The sequence below is a fragment of the Sparassis crispa genome (assembly GCF_003851025.1).
Source record: "Sparassis crispa DNA, contig_000003F, whole genome shotgun sequence".
Classification (NCBI taxonomy): Eukaryota; Fungi; Basidiomycota; class Agaricomycetes; order Polyporales; family Sparassidaceae; genus Sparassis; species Sparassis crispa.
Genome location: NW_020939750.1, coordinates 1,884,409 through 1,903,824, shown reverse-complemented (window position 1 = coordinate 1,903,824; position 19,416 = coordinate 1,884,409). Strand labels below are relative to the sequence as shown.

The following is a 19,416-nucleotide window of genomic DNA, read 5'->3' as shown; positions in this document are numbered from 1 at the left end:
GACTTTAGACGCTCGGGCATTTCACGTGCTCGGCAATCACGGGCCGTCGCCCAGTAGCTGCAGCGACTTCGAGTGCATCTGGTGTCCACAGGCGCCCTTCAGATGGACAACTGCCTACAACTGCTCACTATGTTTATTCTGAATGAACGTGGAATCCAGGAATCCCAGTATCTCGCAAAGCACTCAGCGTACGCGGAGGAAATTTTATGTCACGCTCGTTACCAGCCAGTGCAACACCGCTGCGATCGTATGGGGACAAATTCGATCGCCCTCGGACTGAATTCACTGCATAGGTGTCTCTTCGATAGCTAGGCTGGGCGCTGTCGAGTCTGGCAGATTAATTGCAGTCTTGGGCGGTGACCATAGCCTGAGTGGCTCATGATGCGCCACATCATATCTTCGGAGTCAGGGCCATAATGGTCACGGTCCCGCAGCGAAATATAGCGCGCCACTGATCAAGACGCCCGTCAACATCTTTCTTCACACTTCCACTACCTGCACCATGTCCATTAACTACAGCCAAAGCCACCATCTGCACAAGTCACACCGTTCGCACCATTCGAGCTTCTCGGGCACCCCTCCACAGAACGTGGCCTACGCAGGCGGTTATACCAGTGGCGGTTACGTTGCCACCCGCCCGCCCGCAGGGCCACCCCCAGGTTCGGACCCTCAGCTGTGGCAATGGTTCTCCGCGGTCGATACAGATCATTCGGGGGCGATCAGTGTGAACGAGCTGCAGGCTGCTCTTGTGAATGGTACGTGTTTCTCCGTGTATATCGAGGCAACATCAGTTTGATCGTAATTTCAGGAAATTGGACAAGTAAGGGCTCTCTCCAGGAGACACGCTTACCTTGAGCTCATGACGTTTGTCTAGGATTTGATCTTGACACTGTAAAGATGTTGATGAACATCTTCGTGCGTCTTATCTATGATACCATCTGTGTGCTGATCCTCATCCTGGATTAACGTCAGGACACCGATCGTAGCGGCACAATTGGGTTTTCTGGTATTTGTTGCACCCTGTCTCCTTAGTTTGCAGTTGTTCTCACTGTTTCATGTCTATTTGTCCAGAGTTTTCCGGCCTCTGGAAATATATACAAGACTGGCAGAACGTGTTCAGACATTTCGATCGTGACCGGTCTGGATCCATCGACGGCCACGAACTAGCAGAAGCTTTGCGTAGTTTCGGGTACAATTTATCGCCTAATATCTTGACCTTAATCGAGCAGAAGTACGGTGGGTATTCACATGCTCCTTCAGCTCCACGTGCATGTGCTAACAAGAAAGTAGCATCTGGTCCGTCAGCTGAGTATGGCCCCCCACCAGGAATTACATTCGATCGCTTCGTGCGTGCCTGTGTAGTCGTTAAATCCTTGACGGAAGCGTTTCAACGGTGGGTCAATATGATTTGCGTACACCCCCAGGCACTGACGTTTCTGTTGCAGGGCTGACACCAACCGCGATGGGTGGGTTCAGTTCAATTACGAGCAATTTATGCAGGTGAGTTGCACAAAAATCTATTCCATTTTTTGCTCATGCAACTCGCAGATTGTCCTCAGCGCACCTTGATGAGTCTGTTTGTACGCACCTTCGTCGTAGCGGCGAGATGGACCGTGTCCTATTATAAGTCTCATGCTATTCCCCACCTCATGACACTGCTAACTGTAAGCTGATCTGACTTTTGTACGCCATGTACCTGCATGTGATATCTTCTTCCCTAATTTATTCCCCTGTGGAAGACGCGGTGGAAATCACGTTGTTTCATAAGATCACCGGATCTGAGCCTCGGAGTGCTTCGCGGTGAATACGCGGTGTGCGCGCGGTAGATGTGAGCACGAAATTGCGTCAATGGCCTCGTCGTGAAGGGAGTGTTGTGTCTCAACCACTCGCCACAACTATGGGAAAGGATTTTCATTGAGATTATTGAGATCGTTGCAAAATTGAGAGCTTCGTGGCCATTTTATTGAAACAAGTAAAGTAGTGCTGCGGCCGAGATGATCTGATTTCGGACCGAGGCTCGGACGGTAACGCCTCCGGCCCCTCAATAAGATCAGTTATATTAGCTGCCTTACTTATTCACAAGATGCGCCTGCCATCTTAGTTGACATCCCCGTCAGCTGCGACTTGTCCCGCAACCACTTTTTCGTTCTCAATGACTATGAAGGAGTACATCAAGTATGTTGAATGGCATAAAGACCAGCTCAACTATGATAAGCAGATGGTTGAGGTGCCGGGGACGAAGAGGCCAGGGCAGACAGGTACTTCAACCAGTCATAATAGCTTCTCAGATCGCGATGTTCAACGCCCGTTTGTCTCACTTGCGACGTAGGCCACTACCGGACAGGTGTGTGCATGTCATACCCTGTCGTGCTGGATGATGGCTTCAATATGTTTCCCTAGCTCAATATCCCTTGATCACCCTCCAGACACCCAACATGTTCACCACTCTGGATGAGATGTTCGAGGAGGGTCTAAGAGTTTCGGCGAACAGCCCTTGCCTTGGCCATCGTCCCCTCGTCTCCGCTAAGCCTCTTCAGTATGCCGATCACTATGTGTGGCAGTCATATGCCACCGTGGATGCTCGTAAACGTGCGCTTGGTAGTGGTCTCCATAAGTTGTTCCGAGATGGTGTTCTCGGGGGCGGAGAGTACGAAACGGTTGGGATTTGGAGTCGTAATACTCCTGGTGAGCCACGTCGGCGCCTCATCCGGATGGTTGCCAATCAATTGCTAATACCCCTCACTATCAGAGTGGCAGATAGTTGATTTTTGTGCGCATGCATATCAGAAAGTCAGCGTTGGGCTCTACGATACGCTCGGGAAAGATGCACTTGGTGAGTCTCTTCCCCAAGAAACCTTATACAAATATCTCATATTCCGCTCTTACACCAGAATATATGTGAGTTCTATTATATCGGACGCGTTGTGCAAGGTTGACGATGTTTTGAAGTATTAATCATGCGGAGATTTCCGTCGTTTTTGTGACTCTGGATCATATCCCCTTCTTGCTGCAGCTTGGGCCAAAGGTGCCGACGTTGAGGATGATCGTAGTCATGGATAGTATCTCGCCCGAAAGCAGGAAGATACTTGGTGCTTGGGGTCAAGAAAGGAACATTATCGTAAGGGATATTCTCGAAGGTGCGTGCAGCAATTTCCTTTGACCACAGTACACGGGACATACTACATTGACAGTGGAGGAGCTCGGTGCCCAAAATCCAATGGATCCAGTTCGTGCAACCCCAGACCAGCTTGCAACTATTTGCTATACCTCTGTTCGTGATTTCTGCGTGAATTGTATTTTGACCTTATTGACCTTGTTGTAAAAGGGCACAACGGGGAACCCCAAAGGTGGATAGCCTCTTCCAGTTCGCTCGCGCATTATTGACCTCTGACAGGTGTCATGTTGACCCACGGAAATCTTGCCATTGCCGCGCAGGGCCATCTATGCTCACAGGAGTCGGGGAAATATGCCAAGGGCAGACGTGCCATTTCATATCTGCCACTGGCACATATTTTCGAGGTATGCTGCAGTGCTGATTGATTACCGTGTACATACTCATATGCCCAATTCAGCGAACAATGTCCCTGGTCATAGTCGCAATGGGTGGGGCCATCGGTTTCTCCACAGGAGACCCTTTGCGATTATTGGAAGACGTTCAAGTACTAAAGCCTCATTTCATGTCCGCAGTGCCCAGAGTATTGAACAGGATATACCAAGCCGCTATGATTGCATCAACAGCGCCTGGGCTGAAGGGTGCACTATTCAACCGAGCAGTGAGTGCGAAGTTGGAGAGACTGCATACGACTGGAGAGCGTAAACACGCCATCTGGGACCGTCTTGTCTTCAGCAAGGTACGCAGATGGCGACCGCCTTTTCTCTGTCACACTAACGTCTCTGTAGGTCGCAGCCGCGCTTGGTGGTCACGTAGATCTCCTTGCTGTGGGATCTGCGCCCATTAGTCCAGCCGTCATGGACTTCATTAGAATTGCGCTACTTTGCGACGTGCTCGAAGGTATATTGCATGAGCAACTGTTTGTGGAGGGGCACTCACGGCAATTGCATCAGGTTATGGGATGACCGAGAATTGTGGCACTTGTACTCACGTCTGGTATGCGGATCCTTCATCGTCTGGGACAGTTGGCCCGGTGACTCCAAACACCGAAATCAAACTCGTTGATGTTCCCTCGATGGGTTACACGGCGGAGGACAAGCCTTTCCCTCGAGGAGAGATCGTCATGCGCGGTGACCACTGTTTCAAGCGTTATTACAAGGGTGAGCATACAGTCCATGCTAAAATCAATATGTCACTGATAGTCACCACGTAGACGAGAAGAATACGAGAGCAACGATTGACGAGGAAGGTTGGGTGCACACAGGCGACGTCGGCCTTTTCGACGAGCATCTACGCGTCAAGATCATTGACCGTGTCAAGGTGTGTTTTTGTTGGCCCTCACTGTGTTGTAGCGATACTGACATATAAGCAGAATATAATGAAGCTCGCTCAGGGCGAATACGTCGCGCTCGAGAACATCGAGAATGTCTACAGCTCATGTCCACTGGTTGCCCAATTGTTCGTCCATGGCGACTCCCTCCAGTCGTATCTGGTGGCCGTAGTCGTTCCTGATCCTGCCCAGCTCTCGTTCCTCGTGTCCCGATTGCTGGGTCGGCGCATAGATCCCGAGGACATCTCAGCCCTAGCAACGGCAGTGGACGATCCTCGTGTGCAATCTGCCATCCTGTCAGAAATGACGGAAGAGGCTAGGACCAACAAGCTCAAAGGGTGCGTGCTACGTGCACTACGACTGATCGGAGCGACGCCTGACCCCGTCATGAGTAGGTTCGAGATGATCAAGCGGATACATGCGACCCTCGACGCGTTCACGGTGGACAACGGGTGTCTCACGCCGACGCTGAAGGTCCGCCGGTACGCGTCTTTTCGCATCTTCTCTTCCCGTGCAGCTGTTGATCAATGTCGTCATGCAGCCCTCAGACGTACGAGAAGTTCAAGGACGTGTTGGACGCGCTCTACGAGCTTCCCGAGCTGTCGTCGTCGAAGCTTTAGGCGTACTATTGATGTTATCTCCGGGTCTGATTGAACTACGACGGTGATTGTGCGATTCTACATCTAAGGCTACAAACCTGCCGTAATGACGTACACTTGCTGGGTTACGTGCGACGTGTATTCGGTGTTTTTTCTGGAGCAAACACGGTTGCTCAAATAACTCGTGTCTTGCCATCGACTTGCGTTGACGGATCACGCCACCCAACTGCGCATGTCCACATGTCTGTGAAACGCGTTATATGGATTCTTTCTACTACAAAACATATGCAAAAGTCCTCTAAGGTTACATTGAATCTAGCTTCGTGGTGTTTAAGTGTACGACGTCTTTCTAATCTCCGCGATGCGGCGCGATAGCGTGGTGCCGAGGAAGGATAAGATCACCATTACCAGGACCCACAGGTATCGGAGCAAGATGAACTCATATCTGTTTGAGAACGCGAAAAGCGAGCTCGCGAACGCGGGGCTGAATGAGCGGGCGAAGCACTGGGCGCGGCCGTCAGCGAGCGTGAGCGCATTAAGGGTGTACAGGCTTTACCATCGCGAACTGTGCGAGGCCGTTAGTGGCCCCGAGGGAGTCAGGATCGGGGGCGGCGTCCTTCACTAGGATCATGCTGATACTGCGAACACGGTGAGACGATACTTCAAGGTGTGTCATGCCCGTGGACGGTCAGCAACACTCACGAGAACGCCAAGCCCGCGACCTTCGCGATGGACAGCAGGCCGGCGATGCCCATCCAGATGAACGCGCGCGATGCGGGGAGGATCTGGCCAGTCGCCTCGTCGATGCCGCCGCGAGCGAGGAGGTTGAGGCCGGGGAGGAGCACGTAACAGTACGGCCAGAGCGCCATGCAGAAGTTGTACATCTTCGCATGTTCGACCTTGCGCAGCAGGTACGGCATGCAGAACAACTGGAGCAGCACGGAGATCACGCCCGATGTTGCGAGTGAGTACCCGATTTCGGACGCCTGTAAAGTGGAGTAGTGCAACGTCAGTAAATGATGGAGGAACCACAGTAATGCTACGAAACATACCGTGAAAGCGAGACCGCCGCGCTGGATAGGGGAGTAGCAGAAGAGTACTGGACCGGTTCAATATCAGCCGTGATGCATATTCAAATATCCACTGAGCCGTACCAAATGTGACATCAAAGCCGGTATTGCTGCATTGCACGGATGGATGTCAACGGTTGGTTGACTATATGTGCGACGACTGTACTCACAGGAAGGTCAAAGCGAATCCACTGAGGCACAGGGCACGGATGACGGGTATTGATAGTAAGAATTTGAGACTCTTGGGCTCTGGCGGCTTTTCTGGATCACCGCCTCTATGTTCTGAACCCATTTGCCGCATTTGTACATAGTCATTCTTCCACCGTTTACTCGGCAGTGTCTGTACACCAATAATCAGCGGCGGGCTTGAGTTGAAAGAGAAAACTACGACTTCTTCCAGGCAGAAGTATACGAGGGTGGCGCCCATAAGGGATACAATCCCAGCCACTAAGCATGGGAGAAAATAAGGATATGCCTTGAGGAACTCGTAGTCGAAAAATTGCGGAAATCGTTCTGCGGGATTAGAAAAAGTGCCTCCTAGCAGAGGCCTGCAGAAGGGAGCGGGAGTCAGTACTACCAATTATTGCAGAACGGCCCTGTTGCACTTACCCGACGATGGCACCTAACGGCCAGAACAATCCGTAAATCGGGAAGGCGGTCGCTTGGTTGGTAGAGTCGGTTAATTCGCCAAGAACGGAGTGGACAACTGCGATGTTGCCAGAGAATATACCGGCTGCGAGAGTGACTCAGTTTTCGCGGGAGGTGGGAAGGTGGGGGAAGCATACCCAGACAGCGAGCGAACAAAACAGCAGTAAGAGTGTGCGACAAGCCAAAACAGATAGTAGCAAACCCAATTCCAGCAACACCGACGAGAACCACCGGGCGACGACCTATTCTATCTGCATAGAGGTCGGTACCGCGTTTAATCGGTTGTTTGTTGCGAATGGACAACGTACCGGAAAGGCGTGCCCAGTGGTATATGCAACACAGCTGAGAGATGGCAAAACTGCTTTCCTAGAAGAATACGGCCCGACGATTGAGCATCCCTTCGAACGACCCGGCACACGCGGGCGCTTGCTGCTCACCACCATCCCACTGTAGAAACCAATCTTCGACGGATCGTTGGTGAGGCGTAGCCGCTCCATCATCTCGTTGACATAAGGGAAAATCTGTGTGAATGCGATGGGATCGACCAGTCTTACAGTACAGAGGGTGAAGAGCTGGGCCTTTGGGAGGGGGGTAACGGTGGCCTTAGGCTCAGACTTTTGACCTTCGAGAGCGTCGGTGTTGCTCTCGAAGACATCCTGCTCGTCTACGAGACGCCTGGGTGCGTCATGCTGAGAGGAACTGACCACCATGACCACTCAGCTTGGAGGAGACTGGCAAGGAAGGTGACATGAAAACGGGGGAGGAAGGTCTTATTATAAGGAGAGTCGCAGGTGACGTTTTCAGATAGCGAGAATTTGATGCTGAGCTGGAGAAGAATTATCATTTACGTGTTGTACCGTTGGACATGACTAGCTCTCGCGCAACAATCTGCTCTGGATGTGACTGCTGATCCGTCCGGCTCTCCTGCAAAACCTTCGAGCATATATTTCCCAGGACAAGCTGGATGAGGAGGACAAGGAACACTAATATTGCGCCATTCGTGCCGATGGGTCCTGAGGGCGCATAGCGGCACTGGTGGGAGATCCTCGGCCACAGCCTGGAGCTTCCTCTCAATTCCACACCTTCCTTATCGGCTCATCAGATCATCCTCTATCACGTGACTGGCGCCTCCAGAGCCGCCATAGACCTTGTAAATGCGTCCAAACAACCCAGCCACTTTCTCCTTCTCCTCATCACCAACCACCAACAGTACTCCTCCTTGTATATCTGCTTTTCTACAATGACGCTTAATGCTCACGAAAACACCGTTCTCGTGGCGCCTCGCCCAGTGCGACTAGCTGCTCCCACTCCTTACTCGCACTTCCGTTCTCCAGTTCATCGTCCTCGCCCGCACACCCCAGCTTCAAGCGTTCGTCTTGTCTCTACTCCTGCCGATGCCTTCGATCGCCTCAAGCTGGGAGAAGATCCAGCAGACGGGGACTCCAAATATCCCGACTCCTGCGACAGAGACTCTGTATCTCCTCGCGCTTCTCCTCGGTATGTCGTGCTAATGATAACCTCTAACGACGTGATCAGATACACCATATCTTCGAGAACGTCCGGTGCGTCTTAGTTCGCGATTTGCTAAACAGTATTGTTGTATAGGTCCAACCTCCCCTCCGAGGCCTTGGAAGAGTTCTTCTCCATCCTGAACTCGTCCACCCTTATCTTCCCGCCCGCGCCTACCTCACCCATCCTCCGCGCCACCAATACCAACGCGTCGCACTCCTTCTTCTCGTATCGTCGTACGCCTTCGTCGAGTATCAGCCCTTCTTTACCATCCGAAGGGCTTGGATTGACCCTTGTTGATCCTGCTGACGATTTACGGAAGGACGGGGAGCCTGTGGCATATCCATTCAAGCTGCTGGCTTCGAATGCTCTAGGTAGGTGTTTTATGCGTAGTGCGATTCTGTTAAGAAGAAGTAACACATCTCATATCTCTGCAGCCTCGCCGGTGTCGCGCATGCACACTCGCAATCCCTTCCAGCGCCATCCGTCGTATGACAGTGCTGTAATTTTCCGTCCGCCATCAGCTTCACCCTCCCCCTCTCCCTCTCCGATGGCTACTGCTCTCTCTCCTGCAGCGATTCCACTCCCATTGCCCACGCCTGACGAAGTTATGGAGTCGGAGATGGTGTCTTAGGTACTCTGGCATCAGGCGCTCGACGGAGACAAGTCGAGCAGCGTTTCGCCGTATACTTCCTTCGTTGTGAGCTCACAGTACCACGCCCCATCTATGTCCTTGTAACTTTGTGATCTTCTTAGTGTATATCTGTCGGTTAGTACGTTCCTCTTGGGCCCCTCGATATCCACTATTCTAGTCTTTTCTGTTGTCTCTGATGACCACATGACATTCTGAATATTGTCTTGCTTTCTGCTTGTACTCTATTTTACGATATACACGCGTAGTACTAGTATCTCTCTCTCCCTCCCGGTTTCGTTGTGCAGGAATGGCTATAATGTTCGCATAGTCGTAGACAAATTTGAACTTGTATGTCCTGAGTAGCTTGAGACGAAATCTCCACCGTCTCACGTGTACGATTCAGAGATCTCCCGGAGATTTTAGCGCCCGGTGAGTGGATACGGCGACTCGGACCACCAAGATCTATTGTGTTGCATACAACATGGACGGTCCTTTGAAGGAGCTCGCGAAATTGGAGAAGCTGACTTCCACTAATTCTTCTAAGGGAAAGTCTCCGAGTATCTCTGACTCGCTTGACTCACTCCTGTACTCCCTCCGCGAGGTGAAGGACCGCCTGCGAGCAGGCTCGGCGTCTGAGGAGACACTTGTTATACTGGCCAAGACCGTTGAAACGAAGCGGAAAGAGATCGAGGATAGGCAGAAGGAGGTTTACAGCACTTTGGGGAAGTATGGCAAGGCTTTGGATAAGGTGTGTGTGTAATTGCATGCCATATAACGAGGTGTGGACTGGTCGGGCACAGAAGTTTACAACACCATTACCGTCGTATGCTCCTCTGTTCTCGTCTTACGAAGCTACAGCCGCGTTAGAACGCACGATAGCCTTGCATTTCCTTCGCACTGGTCAGTTCAATACTGCCGAGAATTTCATTGAAGTACGTATGCGCGTGTATCCCGCCCGATTTATGTTCAATACAACTGGTGTCCAGGAGTCTGGTGCGGACATCTCTCAAGCGACTCGTGTACACTTCGTCGACTTGCACCGTATCATCACAGCCCTGAAGCAACAGAATATTGGACCTGCATTAGAGTCAGTCACACGTCCTGATCATCATTGCCTATCATTCTCACATCGCGTCCGTATGCAGGTGGACAGAATGCAACCGAGCGTTCCTGCATTCGCGTTCCTCATCCCTCGAGTTCCACCTCCACCGCTCGCAGTACATCCGTCTCCTCCTCGCCTCGCACCCACCCGACGTTTCCACTGCACTAGCCTACGCTCGCGCCACGCTCCCACAATTTCACTCGCAGCACGACACAGAAATCCGGCGGCTAATGGCGTGCATCGCATTCCTGCCGCTGACACGCCTGCAGGCGTCGCCATACGCGGACCTCGCATCGCCCTCGCTCCACCTCGACCTCGAGCCGATGTTTGCGAAGGAGTATTGTGCGAGCCTCGGCATGAGCCGACAGGTGCCCCTGCGAGTCGTGGGCGACATCGGTGGTGGTGGGGCGCTGGCGCGCATCGAGAAGGGCCGTAAGATCATGCGGGAGCGCAAGAGCGAGTGGAGCCAGTCAGACGAGTTGCCCGTGTGTTATGTGACTTGCTCGAGTGCTTCAAGGCTGATTGGTGGCGCGCTATGTAGATTGAGATCCCGTTGCCCGCGGAAAACCGCTACCACTCGATATTTTCGTGTCCTGTGTCGAAGGAACAGTCGACTGAGCAGAACCCGCCCATGATGATGACGTGCGGCCATGTTATTACTAAGGATAGCTTGCATAAATTGAGCAAGCCGGGAGGGTGAGTGGTCAATGCTTTACTCTACGTATTATATCACTAATACCGCTGTACTTTACCTTCTAGCCGGGTCAAGTGCCCATACTGCCCAATGGAATCGCAGATCACCGGTGCGCTGCGGGTGTATTTCTGAAAGGAGGAGGCCAGGTATAAGACATTTCTGTAGATCTATCTCCCCACTCTGTACTGCATCATTCGTATATCTGTAGCATTTATTTTACAGTGTTTAATTGGCCTACACGGAACGACTCAAAAGCTCGCCACTGGCGCGACTGTGTCACGTGCCGCACGCGTCCACACGGTCGTTCGTGAAGTCGACCACACATGTCGGCTTGACCGCATGTATATCTCTTTATTTTCTGACGATCTGCTTGGAAAATGTCACGCTTTCGACCTGTCCGCGCGTCACCTCCACCCAAATCTTCCGCCATCCCTGCTGCTACCCTCGCCAAAGACCTGGATAACTCGCGTAGCTCCACCATCTCTGTGCCAGAGCTTGTCGATCTCTCCCCAGAAGAAGTCGACTTCATCGATGCCGTGATAGAGCGCGCACCTGCATCTGCGACGACGTTCTTGACAGTGTTCAAGGCATATAACGATCTCCTTCAAGAGCGTGGGTTGGACCCGCAAAACGAGGTGGTGTACTATGGCAAACTCTTAAAACTGGGCACTCTGCGAGGCAAGAACTGGGGAGAGAAATGGGCGATGATAAAGCAGCAGCAGGGATACGTGGTAGGGGCAGGAGGTGCCCGACGAACGACACGTGTGACACGGGCCGCCCCCGCGTCCACCAGGATTTCGACGCGTCTCACGGCAGGGATCAACAATGTCCGGCCAGAGGATACACTTACATTACACTCTCACCCAGAAGACGCCGATGTCGCCCCGGAAAGTCCAGTCACCGCCCTTCAGTACCACCACATCCCACAGGCCACCAGGCCACCTATTTCTCCCACTTTCACTACTACCACGACGAACTCCCTGGGCCTTGATACTGGTATTCCTGCCGCGAGCTATAATCCGAGACGTGCGTTTGCATCCCGCCCTACTCCGACGCGTCAACTTGGTCACTGGGATGCAGAAACGTCAGAGGCGACGGGCGACTCAGCCCACGCTCCTTCCACAATTCCACCATCTTACGGTGCGGCTATGCGTGACGTGGTGCCTCCCAGGCATATTGCTCTAGCTAAATTACCGCTAAGCAGGACTGCGTCTGCATCGCCACCGTCGATCCAGCCCATAGCGCTTCGTCGCTTGGTCCCGCGAGGCAAGGAGCGGAGGGACAGCGTGGTCAATGAAGAGGACGCGTGGAGCAAAATCAAAATGGCTCAGGACGAGCAGGATGCGGACAGGTTCCGCGACGAGAGGCTGCTCGAGCGCTGCTGGGATGTCTGGCGGCAGGGATACCAATGGATCATCGTACGTGGCATTCACTCGCAGAGACATTGCCTGACTGCATATTTTGATAGACGACCCACGAGCAAATCACCGAAGCACGCGATCACCTAATTCTCCGCATCGCGCTGCAGCGCTGGCGCGAGCGCACCGCTGAACACCATGAGCTCTACAAACGTGTCTACGAGCTCTCCAACAACCGCCGGCTCAAGCTTGCGCTTCACGTCTGGAAGACGAAGCTCAAAGAGAAGAAGCAAGCAAACTGGCGAAATGATATGCGCGCGAAAATGAAAACCGTGCGCGAGAACCACGAAACTAAGCTGGTCAAAGATGCGTGGGCCAAGTGGCGCCAGTCGTATCAGTCTCACCTTTCGGGGCAGCAGTATTCAGAGAAGCTCGTAATTCGATTCCTTCGGCGGTGGAAACTCAGGCTGGGTTCGCTCGACCAGCTGGACGCTGCGGCGGATCACTTCATATATGCCAAAGAAGTAGAGCAGGTCTCAAAGTGCTGGGACATGTGGCGCTGCACCATGGAGGTCCGGAAGGCAGAGAGGACGATAACTGAACGCGTCGGCCTGCGGGTGATGGGTGATGTGATGGATGTTTGGAGAGGCCGACTGTGAGCCGATTACTTTCATGCGCCTTCGTCACTAATCGGAGACTAGGCACGATAACCGGGTCGCCGATGGGTTCTACGACGTGATTGTGGTGAAACGCGCTCTCGGTGCATGGAAGGCTGCGCGAGACCGGATACGAGTGAGTTGTCTATATTTTTATTTGCACAATCACCGATGAATATGTACAGACCCTTGAGAGTCGCGCATCCAAACACCTGGCGCGCCAGAATGACGTGCTTGTTCGGGCAGTTATGCGAGTATGGAAGGCTCATGAACGGGGAAAGTTACTGGATCGTGTAAGGACCGCGCGTCTACTCAAGCAAGCCGTGGCGGTATGGAAGAGACGCGTACGGCAGCAACGAGAACTCGAAGGTCAGTCCCGTAGCCGCAAAGAGATCCAGAACTATAGCGTTGGACTGAGCTTGTTCCGTTCTGCAGATCTAGCCGTCGCCTTCTCTATGCGCTCCTCCTCGACACTAGCATTTTCATCCCTGCAAAAATGGCGCCAAGTCCACACCACGCATCGCAATGCCCATGCTTTCGCGGTGCACTACCGGTCAGCTCAGCTGCAATACAAGATGCTTCTGGTATGGCGCCTGGAGCTGAGGACAAAACTGCGGATGATCAAGCAGGCGAAGCTGGCAAACAAGTACTTCGTGCTGAGGACGTTCTACAACAAATGGGCCGCAAAGCTTGTGCAAAGGCGCCTGGAGACGAAACTGAAAGTGTTCGAAGGCCAAATAGTCAAGAAATTCCTTGAGGGTGTGTTGTCATATTGAGGGCGAAATGAAAGCTGACGATTATTTTCTCCATCAGAGTGGCAGAAGGCCACACAGCGACAACAGCAACGCAAGCTGGCTGAGATGATCATTCAGCAGCGCATCGCTCTGGTCTGTGTGCCAGGTGGCGCGGAATTTAACACTTAACTGACAATAATACACAGCGCATACTCTCCGGTGCATTGACTCATTGGACAAATCATGTAGCCAACATCAAGTTCCGCGAGTTGGAGACTACCCAAAAGGTCGAGAGCACCATTCTCGCGTCAGTATCATGCCAAATGACTTGTATGTCTCATTACTAACCCGTCGCTCATCCAGTAATGCCTTCAAAAAGTGGAAGGGGTTATGTATACGGCATGTTGAGGAACTGAGCCTGATGGAGAGCTATCAAGACGTCAAACGCGAAGGTAAGCCTTTGCCTGCTGTTGAGCTAGATTCCATTTCACTAATTACATATTGCAGAGAACATGCGCCGGATGTTCTACCGCTGGTTGACAGCCGCGAGGAAGGTTCGACACAGGCGCCTTTATCTGCAGGAAAAAGAAGAAGAGATGAAGCTGACTGTGGTAGCCGCCGCATGGGATAAATGGCGGGAACGCTTCCAAGACATCCGACTGCAGCCTGTTGTGAGCAATGCCTCATCTGTCTAATTCCGGGCGGAGCTGACTAGCATTGCAGGCAGATGACTTCCTCATGCAAAAAGAGACGAATACCATGTTCCGCGCATTCGGTATCTGGCATTCAAAGACGAAGGTATGGCCGATGGAATGGGAGGCGTTCCCTAGTGCTGACTCCTTGCAACAATTGCAGTCCCTGCCTGCTGTAAGGTTCCACGCGTCTCGTGCCAAGGCAAAGGCCTGGCAGATCTGGCGGGACGCCATGCCTCGTGCCTTACAAGCTCGAACTGCGCGCGATATGGACCGCCGGTCTGTTTTAGGTGAGTTCTACACAGTAGGCCGACATTCTGAGAGACTGACGTCTTCTCCAGCCCAAACATTCGACAAATGGCTTAAGACGTACAAGACCAAGATTGAACTGAAGGCCGTCGCGTAAGTCTGATTCTTGGATGATATTTTTGTATGTCTGATCCACGCCCCAGTCGCGCGCGATACCTTCGTCTCCCAACTGCAGCACCCCGCCAAGTCATCGAAAACCCGCGATTTACTATGGGCACTCAGCCGCCCAGAAGTGTATTCCCGAGGACACTGCGCTCCAGCAGCCCTGGCAAAGACCCCTCTAACGCAGCCGCAGGGCCATCCATCGGATGTCCACGCCCGGGAAAGACGGGTATCGTGAGTTTGCTCACGAGCAAGCTGCGGTCTCCAGAACGATCTGAGAGGAGGCTGACGAGGACGCGAGCCTCGATCAGTCCCTCGCGGCCCAAGCTCTCTACTCGTGGGACTACGACCCGCGATCCTAGCCCCACCCGTGCCGAGTCGTCCTACGGGGGTGGCATGCGGGATGACGAGCGACCAGCGAGATCTGTAGCATCGGGTCCATCGGTGGGTGAGGCCGCCCGGAGCAGTCTCTGGCAAGAACTCCGAGAGATCCGGTTGAGGGCAGGCACTCTTTCGGAGCGATCACGATTCCGAGAGCCCCCATAACCCAATTGGCATATATCAGACGGTCATCTATTGTTATTTATTCTGGACCGTATGGCGGATTTATGGCGTCTTCACTCTTCTTGGTGTATTATCTTGGTTATGTAGCAAGCGGTTCCTATCGCATGTCGTCCACCCTATGCCAAGTATATGATTGATGTTGTTCAGGCTGTTATTGAGTAACGATACCACTTTGTCAACGTAGGGTAGCCTGTAGGATGATGGGAACCGCGGAAGTGAGGTGAGAAGCAGCAGGTCATGAATTCCGGTAGTATTGCCATCCAACCCAGTTGGCGATTACGAAATAAACCGTGGTAGGGACGAGCAAAATAGTGAAATATTTGTAGTGGGTATCTCTAGCTAATGTGTCAAGGATCTGCAGGGTAACGCAGAGCGCATAGTCAAGGGGTGCAAACAAAAAGCAGGGATGCAAGCGGTCAAAACGTACCGTTACACCAGTAGGAGCACTGAAGGCACTGAAGAATATTGCATAGCTTCCGAAGAAGAATACAATGACCGTAAACGCCAGGATGCAATACCCTGTGCGTAGACTGGGCAAATGCGACGGCCCTGTAGAAATACCGGCCCGAGAGCGCACTACCTGAGTGACTGAAAACACGGGTCGCTGAGCAGCATGACCAAGCCCTAGAGGAACGACACGTACCTTCAGCCCTAACATCAGACATGGCTTCGTATAATTTTGCGGACACCAACGGCACATGGTCGGTGGACAGTCTGACAGTGACCGTGACGCGTGAACGCGACCCGTCACGTCCTATCACTCACCGTGACATCCACAAGATACAAAATCTTTGATCAGCAGATTCACCGCTACACTATGCCTCAATATTTTACTGGCGACGAACTTGGGACCGTCAAATCCATCAGATATTCTCCACCAGATAGAGTTGGAGAGTGGAAATCCGAGGTGACTCACCTACTCGAAGGGGGTGCTGGTGGCAAAGCGAGGGCTGTGCAAAAACTCACCGTGTCGAGAGTTGATTCGGAGACTCTGGTATTCAAGCCAAACTCATGTGTCCCGTTTTGAAACTCATGGAATTATGCTCAAGAAAAGTTAACCGCCGCTCGTGCAGACGGATCTATATTTGCATGTAGAACGTCTGGAGCGGCGCCGGAATTGCTGCATGAATGGAAGGAAACACGTCTAAAGAGTGGACAGAAATTTATCGGCCTTGCTCTGTCAAACAGGTAAGTGGCTCTAACCTAGTCGCCAATCTGACAGGATTTGACCATTTTCGTACAGACGAGTGTACTCATGCACTTCGAACGGCGCCCTGCGATTAACCCAGTTCGGACAAGGTGAAGCCCCTCCAACGTCCGAGATTACCTCTCTTCCAATGCGACTCTCCGATTGGCGTATTGCACCGGATAAGGAGACATTTGCTTACGGTGGCGAGGAGGTCGAATTGTCTGTTTGGAGAACGGAAGATGCGTTCGGGGCCCGCGCAGTGCCGTCAGGCGTTGAGTCAAAAAAGAGGAAACGTGGTGATATGTTGTTACCGGGGGAAGTATGGCGAGCGAAGAACGTGAGTCCCGACGGTTGTATTCCCGAATTGCTTGCCTTTAGAATTGTATAACTTTTGCAGGTTGCAAACGACAACCTAGATCTCCGGCAACCTGTTCACATAACTACTTTGACGTATCTGTCATCTTCGTCTTCGTCTTCCTATCATCTAATTACAGGTACACAATCTGGGAGCGTGCGTCGATACGACACACGTGCCGCTAGACGTCCTGTGGCAGACTGGAAGCACATTGCCAAGGCTGGAGGCATAAGCCAGGTCGAGGCTGGGTTCTCGGAGCAGTAAGTACCTACTTCTTCTACAATTATTAATTAATATCTAACTGTTCGCAGCGAGCTCTTCGTAGCTGACCAGCGCTGCGACCTTTCTGCACTAGATTTACGAAACGGCAAGACCATATACAGTTACAAAGGTGCGTGCTTCATATACTTCGTCCCTGAGATCTCCTCTTACTGTTGTTGAGTATCGTAGCTCTCGCTGGTGCCGTAACATCCCTTGCCCCCTCTCCTGGTTTGCTTGCTTCTGTATCGCAAGACCGTTTTCTTCGACTGCACAGCACATACACGCCACCGGAGGAAGTAGGCCAGCAGCAGTCGAAGAAAGGAGAGGTGCTCGACAAGGTCTACATGAAAGTCACGCCTACCTTCGTCGCCTGGGACCAAAACGCGGACTTGGAGCCCGCGTCAAGATCTCAAGACGACGATGAGGACCAGCATGGCGTGGGAGACGATGTGTGGGCGAATATGGAGGATGTTGAGAGCGACAATGAATCGGGTGGCCATGGGACGGCTCAACATGCTGGCAAGAAAAGTCGGCCCACAAAATAGGTGTCAGCGCTCCATTGTGGTTGCGTAACAGTGCTGATGCATTTAGCTACCGGTAAATGGTAACTATTATATTGATTTACTGAGAAGACGTGGATTACCCGGAGCCAAAGCATTTGTCAGTCACCGGCGTCCGCCAATCTTGCTCTTCCATGTATGCGCCTTCTCGAATCCGTTCTTTCCCATCCGATCTATCACATTCCAACACTCAGTATTCTGTGCAACCTCAGATTATTGAAGGATACTTGCAATCGAGCAGAGTCGACCGGATCTCCTCCTCATTCGTCATCACAAATGGACCGTATTGGAAGACAGTCTGGTCGAGGGGTTCTCCGGCGATCTGAAAGTCGGATAGTTCATCTTTCTGTCACGATCAAGAAGTATGAAGAATGAACATACGAGAACCGCCTCGGTGTTATCTTCTGCCGCGGTGACTTGGACACCAGTCTCCTCGCTTTCTGCCGAAAGAACGAGCGTGTGGAATGCTTCGTGCGCCTCTGGATCAGGGCCAACACTCAGGGAACCCTTAAAAGCTGGGGAGAGTGAACGGTCATTTTCATCCAAGGCATCTAATCACAAGACTTACTGTAGATGAAAGCCGTCCACCCAGCCGCTATGAAATGAACGACATGTTTGAGCATGCATCGAACGCTAGAGGAAACGCTGTGAACTTACGGATGCTCTGGAAAATGGACGACTTCTTGTCGAAAATGAGATGGAAGTACCAGCACCCTCCGAGGGGTCGTACGGGCGACTCAACGCCATGGCTCTTACCACTGATGACCTTGATTTTTACAGGCCCGTCTGTGCCTTCTGGGTAAGCGGTCGGAATCCTAAGACAGTATACGTTCAGTGCAACGTCCAGAGGCGCAGAACAGGATAGACTGACTTATCAGGTTCCAGCTCCTGGTACGAAGGTTCGACCATCTTGTATTGCTTTGGGAGGTCGACCCATAGCTGGAGACCGCGCGGATCAGGTTGACCAGGACTGTGTACAGGCATTTCGGCATGCATAACTGCGAAACATCATATTCGTAACAACAACACGCTTGCACACGGGTTGCTCACTTCCTCGACCCTGAGCAATGGTACTCAGCGCAGGAAGGGATGATCAGGCAGAGATAACTCACTGCGCACATCCATTGAACGCCACCAGTCTTGATTGTGCCCTTGTGGCCAGCAGAATCCTCATGCCGACTCGAGCTGCCCATTATAAAAGCTCAGACACGCATTACCATATGTTGCCATTATGACGTACCCTTCAAGCATGTATGTCACTGTTGCCTGACCGCGATGCGGGTGGTCTGGAAAACCCTACATAGCTGTCAACACTATCCTTCTATCTCCCAAAGCCGTAGGGCTCACAGCTCCTTGGGATATACTGAAATGATCCAGTATGAGGAAGGGGGTGAGGTTTCTCAGCTTCATCGACCCGATAGAACGTCGCACGAGGGCTCCTTCACCCTGTGATCAAGTTCGCACTCGTAAGCAGTTCTGCCATCTCAACTAGACGTGAACAACACACCTCAGGTGTCTCCACGGCCAACACCTTCTTGAAAACATGTCTGGACACGGATGCAACCGACATTTCTGGCAGGTATAGCACGTCTGTCTTCACTTCAGGCTCAGCAACTGCCTGCAGTTTCGTCACGTTGGAGGATTTGAAGAGCTTCCAAAAAATCGCAAGGAAGGACACGATGATGGGGCTAAGAAGAGCTGTCCTGAGGGCCTTACGCATACATCGAGCACTCTCAGAAGCCTCCGCATTTTATGTCGAGGGCTGAGGGAGGATATGCCTGCATTTGAAGCACGATGCCTTTTCGGGCATGATGTGCGCACGCGTGCATCGTAAGCTTCTCCCCTGATTACGACATCCCTCTGACGAGGGCGGTTGAACGTAACACTCATACCAAGTTTCCGCCTGTACAGTAAGTCACTTTGTCCACAGGCGATACT

At 52.3% G+C, this 19,416-nt stretch overlaps 9 protein-coding genes across 9 annotated transcripts; 6 read left to right on the top strand and 3 right to left on the bottom strand.

The window, feature by feature from the left end:
- Nucleotides 1–502: 502 nt before the first annotated feature.
- On the top strand, nucleotides 503–1,569 carry SCP_0407300 (Peflin; the record flags this gene model as incomplete). Its single annotated transcript, XM_027757458.1, has 8 exons — nucleotides 503–755; nucleotides 809–820; nucleotides 875–915; nucleotides 973–1,006; nucleotides 1,072–1,236; nucleotides 1,291–1,393; nucleotides 1,446–1,500; nucleotides 1,549–1,569. The coding sequence occupies 8 exons, from the start codon at nucleotides 503–505 to the stop codon at nucleotides 1,567–1,569; spliced, it is 684 nt and encodes a 227-aa protein (XP_027613259.1).
- Nucleotides 1,570–2,152: 583 nt separating this feature from the next.
- SCP_0407290 (Long-chain-fatty-acid--CoA ligase 2) lies at nucleotides 2,153–5,062 on the top strand (the record flags this gene model as incomplete). The annotated part of the gene is made up of 16 exons (XM_027757457.1): nucleotides 2,153–2,258; nucleotides 2,330–2,344; nucleotides 2,401–2,685; nucleotides 2,750–2,833; nucleotides 2,892–2,898; nucleotides 2,950–3,137; nucleotides 3,192–3,271; nucleotides 3,326–3,347; nucleotides 3,395–3,519; nucleotides 3,573–3,851; nucleotides 3,901–4,012; nucleotides 4,066–4,272; nucleotides 4,326–4,432; nucleotides 4,485–4,780; nucleotides 4,838–4,924; nucleotides 4,984–5,062. The coding sequence occupies 16 exons, from the start codon at nucleotides 2,153–2,155 to the stop codon at nucleotides 5,060–5,062; spliced, it is 2,079 nt and encodes a 692-aa protein (XP_027613258.1).
- Nucleotides 5,063–5,371: 309 nt separating this feature from the next.
- SCP_0407280 (hypothetical protein) lies at nucleotides 5,372–7,469 on the bottom strand (the record flags this gene model as incomplete). Its single annotated transcript, XM_027757456.1, has 11 exons — nucleotides 5,372–5,545; nucleotides 5,598–5,679; nucleotides 5,744–6,027; nucleotides 6,094–6,140; nucleotides 6,196–6,221; nucleotides 6,282–6,451; nucleotides 6,503–6,659; nucleotides 6,721–6,844; nucleotides 6,897–7,010; nucleotides 7,068–7,125; nucleotides 7,197–7,469. The coding sequence occupies 11 exons, from the start codon at nucleotides 7,467–7,469 to the stop codon at nucleotides 5,372–5,374; spliced, it is 1,509 nt and encodes a 502-aa protein (XP_027613257.1).
- Nucleotides 7,470–7,999: 530 nt separating this feature from the next.
- On the top strand, nucleotides 8,000–8,902 carry SCP_0407270 (hypothetical protein; the record flags this gene model as incomplete). The annotated part of the gene is made up of 3 exons (XM_027757455.1): nucleotides 8,000–8,256; nucleotides 8,365–8,642; nucleotides 8,706–8,902. 3 exons carry the CDS (start codon nucleotides 8,000–8,002, stop codon nucleotides 8,900–8,902), a joined length of 732 nt encoding a protein of 243 aa, XP_027613256.1.
- Nucleotides 8,903–9,383: 481 nt separating this feature from the next.
- On the top strand, nucleotides 9,384–10,830 carry SCP_0407260 (LisH domain-containing protein; the record flags this gene model as incomplete). The annotated part of the gene is made up of 6 exons (XM_027757454.1): nucleotides 9,384–9,650; nucleotides 9,703–9,834; nucleotides 9,889–9,989; nucleotides 10,048–10,489; nucleotides 10,546–10,700; nucleotides 10,764–10,830. 6 exons carry the CDS (start codon nucleotides 9,384–9,386, stop codon nucleotides 10,828–10,830), a joined length of 1,164 nt encoding a protein of 387 aa, XP_027613255.1.
- A 245-nt stretch (nucleotides 10,831–11,075) lies between these two features.
- Nucleotides 11,076–15,095, top strand: SCP_0407250 (hypothetical protein; the record flags this gene model as incomplete). Its single annotated transcript, XM_027757453.1, has 13 exons — nucleotides 11,076–12,116; nucleotides 12,167–12,711; nucleotides 12,758–12,848; nucleotides 12,898–13,081; nucleotides 13,148–13,471; nucleotides 13,526–13,599; nucleotides 13,653–13,753; nucleotides 13,810–13,898; nucleotides 13,954–14,117; nucleotides 14,170–14,244; nucleotides 14,302–14,428; nucleotides 14,480–14,540; nucleotides 14,591–15,095. The coding sequence occupies 13 exons, from the start codon at nucleotides 11,076–11,078 to the stop codon at nucleotides 15,093–15,095; spliced, it is 3,381 nt and encodes a 1,126-aa protein (XP_027613254.1).
- A 253-nt stretch (nucleotides 15,096–15,348) lies between these two features.
- On the bottom strand, nucleotides 15,349–15,778 carry SCP_0407240 (hypothetical protein; the record flags this gene model as incomplete). Its single annotated transcript, XM_027757452.1, has 3 exons — nucleotides 15,349–15,468; nucleotides 15,541–15,701; nucleotides 15,757–15,778. 3 exons carry the CDS (start codon nucleotides 15,776–15,778, stop codon nucleotides 15,349–15,351), a joined length of 303 nt encoding a protein of 100 aa, XP_027613253.1.
- A 152-nt stretch (nucleotides 15,779–15,930) lies between these two features.
- Nucleotides 15,931–17,463, top strand: SCP_0407230 (WD repeat-containing protein; the record flags this gene model as incomplete). Its single annotated transcript, XM_027757451.1, has 6 exons — nucleotides 15,931–16,107; nucleotides 16,168–16,301; nucleotides 16,357–16,639; nucleotides 16,700–16,917; nucleotides 16,969–17,048; nucleotides 17,108–17,463. 6 exons carry the CDS (start codon nucleotides 15,931–15,933, stop codon nucleotides 17,461–17,463), a joined length of 1,248 nt encoding a protein of 415 aa, XP_027613252.1.
- Nucleotides 17,464–17,583: 120 nt separating this feature from the next.
- On the bottom strand, nucleotides 17,584–19,198 carry SCP_0407220 (predicted protein; the record flags this gene model as incomplete). The annotated part of the gene is made up of 11 exons (XM_027757450.1): nucleotides 17,584–17,651; nucleotides 17,710–17,800; nucleotides 17,860–17,993; nucleotides 18,047–18,073; nucleotides 18,136–18,293; nucleotides 18,350–18,476; nucleotides 18,529–18,538; nucleotides 18,591–18,663; nucleotides 18,719–18,774; nucleotides 18,826–18,924; nucleotides 18,986–19,198. The coding sequence occupies 11 exons, from the start codon at nucleotides 19,196–19,198 to the stop codon at nucleotides 17,584–17,586; spliced, it is 1,056 nt and encodes a 351-aa protein (XP_027613251.1).
- Nucleotides 19,199–19,416: the final 218 nt, after the last annotated feature.